This window comes from Spinacia oleracea, chromosome 5 (assembly GCF_020520425.1).
Source record: "Spinacia oleracea cultivar Varoflay chromosome 5, BTI_SOV_V1, whole genome shotgun sequence".
NCBI classification, from domain to species: domain Eukaryota; kingdom Viridiplantae; phylum Streptophyta; class Magnoliopsida; order Caryophyllales; family Amaranthaceae; genus Spinacia; species Spinacia oleracea.
In genome coordinates, this window is record NC_079491.1 from 3,814,443 (window position 1) to 3,820,442 (window position 6,000).

At 33.0% G+C, this 6,000-nt stretch overlaps 1 protein-coding gene across 1 annotated transcript; it reads left to right on the top strand.

The window, feature by feature from the left end:
- Positions 1–428: 428 nt before the first annotated feature.
- Positions 429–5,656, top strand: LOC110783299 (uncharacterized). Its single transcript, XM_021987621.2, has 7 exons — positions 429–758; positions 1,471–2,743; positions 3,665–3,777; positions 4,205–4,413; positions 4,508–4,682; positions 4,808–4,942; positions 5,189–5,656. The coding sequence occupies exons 2-7, from the start codon at positions 1,480–1,482 to the stop codon at positions 5,396–5,398; spliced, it is 2,106 nt and encodes a 701-aa protein (XP_021843313.2). The 5' UTR covers positions 429–758; positions 1,471–1,479; the 3' UTR covers positions 5,399–5,656.
- Positions 5,657–6,000: the final 344 nt, after the last annotated feature.

The window sequence follows — 6,000 nt, forward strand, 5'->3', positions numbered from 1 at the left end:
CCACTCCCAAATATTTCGCAGCTGAAAGGAGGTGTTTGGTTATCAAATACTCCGTAATACGATTACGATGCGTTTAACTTTATGAAAATACTTAAAATATACTTTTATTTTAATTTTATAAGGACATAAGTTCCTTATGTAATTTAACATCAATTATATTTTGTGATCCCATCATTTATTCAAAATCTATAAAATCACTTAAAACCTCATATCATATGAAGCATATTAACAAAAAGAAACAAAAAAACATATCATATAATATTAAAATTATATAATGTCCTTTAGTGGCATGATGAGTCACAAAAAAATTGATTTTCCTCCCTTCACATTTGGAAGTAACGTATTGAACCAAAATCAAACTTTAAAAAAAAGGTAAAATTAATTTATCACATTGTATAAATATAACCAAAAATAGCTTAAAATAAACTAGCAAAGATTTGGATAACTCTAATATCTTGCTTGATTTGGTATAATAAATAAGATAACTAGTACATAATTATAGATGACGAGTTAATCTTCCCCACCTAAAATTCTACCCGGATATATCTCTGTTTTTTTTTTCATTCCAATAAAAACTTATTAACAAAATAACAATTTCAACCTCAAAATAAATACCTCCACCATAAATTACTCACAAACGGTTAAACTTAACACTATTTTCAGCTCTCTTAAACTTTTGGTTTATTTTGTCATCCACAGATCAGCTAATTTTGCCGGTATTTTTGTCTCTGGTTTCTTCAACTCGTTTCTGCTTTCAGGTATTTCTGTCTTCCCAATTTTGTTTTCTAATTAATAAATTGGTTTTTTCTGCTTGAATTTATATGATTTTTTATCTTCTTTTTTTGTATTTTTGTGTGAAGTGTGAACTTTTTGGAATTTCTTTTTTCCTTGTGTACGTGGGGTGGGATAAAAGTCATTTTCTCAGGGTTTTTTTTGTTGTTGTTGTTGTAGTTTGGTGATTATGATTGGTAGAAATTTAGCATCTTTAAGCTTAAGTATTTAATTCTGAATTTGATAGTTTTGTGCTTCAATTAATTCTTGGTGAAAGTTTTTGTTTTTATTTTTATTTTTTTATATCTTGGTGAAAGTTTTGATCTTTATTATTAATTTTAGAAGAAAAAGGTGGTTTTTAGTTATTCTTGGTGAAAGTTTATTTTTTTCATAACAACTCTTGGTGAAAGTTTTGATCTTTATTATTAATTTTAGAAGAAAAAGGTTGGATTTTTGGTTATCCTTGGTGAAAGTTCATTTTTTTTTTAAATAACAATTCTTGGTGAAAGTTTTGATTTAGAAGAAAAAGGTTGGATTTTTACTTTTAACCCTTGTTTGGAATTGTATTTTCTTCTTAATTTTGATTAGTTTTTACCTTAACCAATTTAAATTTCTTCATTTCCATCAATTTTTGCCAATAGCTGTTTTTCTGGGTTTCTCTGTATCTGAATTCATTGAAATTTTTTAAAAATTATTTAGGGGAAAAAAATGGATTCAAAGGGGAAAGAAATGGATTTAAAGAGCAATGCTGGTAATGTGAGTGTTGCTGCAGTAGTTGAGAATTCTTCTGATAAGCCTGCTGAAGAATCTAGTGGCACCCAGAAGGATTCTCCTTCAAATGTGACGGATTTGGGTTCGGGCTCGGGCTCGGGTTCAAAGAGCAATGAAGGTGGTGATGTAAGTGGTGTTACAGTAGTTGAGAATTCTTCTGATAAGCCTGCTGAAGAATCTGATGGCACCCAGAAGGGTTCTCCTTTGAATGTGATGGGTTCGGGCTTGGATTCGGGTTCGGGTTCAAAGAGCAATGAAGGTGGTGGTGTAAGTGGTGTTACAGTGACTGAGAATTCTTCTGGTAAGCCTGCTGAAGAATCTAATGGCACCCAGAAGAGTTCTCCCTCGAATGTGACGGGTTCGGGCTTGGGTTTGGGTTTGGGTTCAAAGAGCAATGAAGGTGGTGGTGTTACAATGACTGAGAATTCTTCTGGTAAGCCTGCTGAAGAAACTAGTGGCACCCAGAAGGGTTCTCCTTCGAATGTGACGGGTTCGGGCTCGGGTTTGGGTTTGGGTTTGGGTTCAAAGAGCAATGAAGGTGGTGGTGTTACAGTGACTGAGAATTCTTCTGGTAAGCCTGCTGAAGAAACTAGTGGCATCCAGAAGGGTTCTCCTTCGAATGTGACGGGTACGGGCTCGGGTTCGGGTTTGGGTTCAAAGAGCAATGAAGGTGGTGGTGTTACATTTGTTGAGAATTCTTCTGGTAAGCCTGCTGAAGAATCTAATGGCAACAACCAGAAACGCTCACTTTCGAGTGCAAATAATTTGGGGAATTCGAGTGCAAAGAATTTGGGGAATTCGAGTGCAAAAAATATGGGGAATTTGAGTGCAAAGAATTTGGGGAATATGAGTGCAAAAAACATGATGTTTAGGGCTGATATGATTGATTTCAAGAATTTGGACATCCAATTGGATAAAAGTATGAGCAAGACTATGGCACGAGAACGTAATGCTAATGCTAATGCTAATGCTAATGCTAATGCTAATGCTAAAGCTAATGCTAATGCTAATGCTAATGCTAATGCTAATGGTAATGGTAATGGTAATGGTAATGGTAATGGTAATGCTAATTCTATTGCTAATGCTAATGCATTTGAAGAGTGGGAAATCGATTTGGAAAAACTCGATTTGAAGAGTACTATTGACCGTGGCGCTTTTGGTACCGTCTACAAGGGTGTTTATGATGGAAAGGAGGTTGCAGGTATTGAAAACCTTAACCTGTATGATTTTATGATTTGTTTATCTCATGATATTTTTGTTGGATGTTTAACTGTCTAAAATTTAATTAAGTTTTGTTGATAATGATCTTAATGTTGCTCATATTTCGAAACTGTATACTTTCGTGTATTAATCCTATCCTGATAGAAGTTGATATCATATGTTGTGTGACTTGTGTCTATATACTTGGGAGTTAGGCCCTGTTCATTTTGGCTTAATTTCAGTTTAAGGACTTATTTCGTAAGTTCAGCTCAGCTTAGCTCTAAAGAACAGGGCCTTAGGGAAAAGTTTATGCATATGTTCGTCATAAACTCTACATGTTTTCCACGAATTCTTCATGTGTGCTACTATCAATTACATGACCTTGACTATCAAATTACTGATTATGGATTGATTGGAATTAGAACAACTTTATCAACCTTATAATCTTTGTTTTTACCTTTGTGATGTAATGATTCAGCTATGTATTAAAATTTTACTCCAAATATTACGAGTCGGTTACATTTTACTCTAAAGGTGCGTTCTATTCACCTGATTTTCACCTATTTTTCCTGAACTTATCTTATCTGAACTTAACTGAAATTATCCGAACTTATTTTTTTCCTTAAGTAAGTGGAAATAAGGTGAACAGAACAAAGCCTAAATATACAACCCAATTTCATTTTTTTTTTTTTTTTTGAAATAACAACCCAATTTCATTTGAAAGACTAGTAATCTATATTATAGCATGAGAGTTGAAAAGGACATACTCCTATAGTACAATTTTTCTTTTGGGGAGCTGATTGAATCTTTGGGCCAATAAACTTTATTTAATTTATTGTGAACTAAGAAAATGAATTACATATCAATCATTGAGAAATATTGTAATTTTCCTTACATATTTGTTTATTGTAAAATATTGTAGTGAAAGTTTTGAATTGGGAAGGTATGGCCCCATCTGAAGCTTATGCTGTTCGGGATTCATTTGAGAAAGAAGTTGCTGTTTGGCATAAACTTGACCATCCTAATATTACACAGGTATTAGAAATTCAAGCCTCTTTATTCTTGTGACGTATTGGATGAATGCTTTTTTTTCGAATTGTATGGTATAGCTCTAGGCTCTGTTTTGTTCGACTTATTTCAGACAAAATCAGTTCAGTTAAGTTCAGCTAAGTTCACATAATATAAGTTCAGCAAAAATAAGTTTTTTTCTGACATTTCACACACAAGACAAAATAAGTTTTTTTGAGATAAAATAAGTTTTTTGAGATAAAATAAGTTCAGCTAAGTTCATGTAAGTTTAGATAATATAAATTCAGTCAAAATAAGTCTAATAGAACGGAGCCTAAATGCAATATGTTTTTCTAATGTAATGGTATAAATCGCATGCGTTTCTCCATGATACATATCTTCATATCTATGTATATAGATAAGTTTTTAATGGTTTGATTTATGTATGTTGTAGTTCATTGGAGCTTCAATGGGAGCCTCGAATCTTACATTTCCTACTCACAGTACTAGTGGTGAATTGTACAAATCTCTTTCTTCTCGTACATGTTGTGTTGTTCTCGAGTATCTTCCCGGGGGACACCTTAAAAACTACTTAGTTAAAAATTATCGAAAAAAACTTGGAATCAAAGTTGTCATGCAACTCGTCTTGGACCTTGCTAGAGGGTGAGTTTAGGGTTAGAATGCACTTTTTTTCCTTTCATGTTACATTTTATTGAATAGATTTAGTATTTGACAATTTGTTTTCTCGTATGTGAAGGTTAAGTTACCTTCATTCCAAAAAGATTGTACATCGTGATGTTAAAACTGAAAATGTGCTACTAGATTCTCATTCGAGATTGAAGATTGCGGACTTTGGTGTTGCCCGAGTTGAAGCACAAAACCCGTCAGATATGACCGGAGAAACGGGTACTATTAGTTACATGGCACCGGAGGTACTATTGACTTGCCAATGTTTTCGTTAAAAGTTATTATTGATTTTGTTATAAAATTCCTAACAAATAATTTATAATAATTAAAAAAAATACTTACATTAATTAATGATTTATTTTATTTGTAGGTCATTCAGAACAAGCCGTACACCAAGAAGTGTGACGTATATAGTTTTGCAATATGCTTGTGGGAAACTTATTGTTGTGATATGCCTTACCCTAATATGAGCTTTGTTGAGATATCTTATGGAGTGGTTCATCTGGTTGGTTATTCCCTAATGATTTAAGATGATTTTGTCCGACTTACTCCCTCTGTCCCACATTATTCGTTACACTTATATTTGCACAAAGTTTTAGGTGATGAGTGGTTGTTTGGTTATTAATCGTTATTTTATTGAAGAAATAGGCCGGTGTGATAGAAGTTACTTAGTGTAACATGTAATGTGGGACGGAAGGAGTATCATTTTTCATCTGATTGCTAATTCTTCTATACCATCCCCCTTTTGTAGGGCTTGCGTCCAGAAATGCCGAGATGTTGTCCACCTGCATTAGCGAGCATCATGCGCAAATGTTGGGATGGTAACCCAAAGAAACGCCCCGAGATGGAAGAGGTAGTGAGGTTGTTGGAAGCAATTGATACGAGTAAAGGCGGTGGGATGGTACGGATGTTCGATGATCACGCTAGTCAAAGTTGTTTCTGTTTTGGCCGTGGCTCGTAATTCTTAATTTTGGTTCGATCTGTACATGGTAAAGATATTTTCTTGGTACGTGGATGTTTATTTATAGGATTTCTTGTGTATTTTTATAGGATTTCGATCTTTTGCTAAATACACACTTTTTGTTGTTGAGTGAAATGGATAGAGATTTTCAAATGTAAATACAAAGGGTATTGTGGTATTTCACCATAAGGACGGCATTTAATTTGTAAGAATAATTATTTGAGAAATATTATAATGTGTTGGGGTTGATTGTACAAATGAGGAAAATTGTTTATTTGTAGTTGCAAAACTCTCGACACTTTCTATCCATAAACAACTAAAAAGTAAAAACACACCAATGTACAAGTGTTCACACCGACATTCTTAACACACCAATGTACAAGTATTCACAACAACATTCTAAAAACAATCCAAGAGCACCAAATATACACAAATTCTTATTTAGAAGTGGTGTACAATAAATATTGTAAAAAAAATTAATGTTAACTTAAAATACTTAAAAGTTACCTGTATATATGTAAAAGTTATTAATTGTTTAGATAATTTTTTTTTTCATTTTAATAAAAAATATTTCTTCAAAATCACTAATACTGTATAAAAAC

Excerpts from the sequence above, each read along its gene's own strand:
- LOC110783299 (XM_021987621.2), top strand. The coding sequence starts at position 1,480 with ATGGATTCAAAGGGGAAAGAAATGGATTTAAAGAGCAATGCTGGTAAT. Across the intron at positions 2,744-3,664 it reads TGATGGAAAGGAGGTTGCAG|TGAAAGTTTTGAATTGGGAA; the intron begins GTATTGAAAACC and ends AAAATATTGTAG. Across the intron at positions 3,778-4,204 it reads ACCATCCTAATATTACACAG|TTCATTGGAGCTTCAATGGG; the intron begins GTATTAGAAATT and ends TGTATGTTGTAG.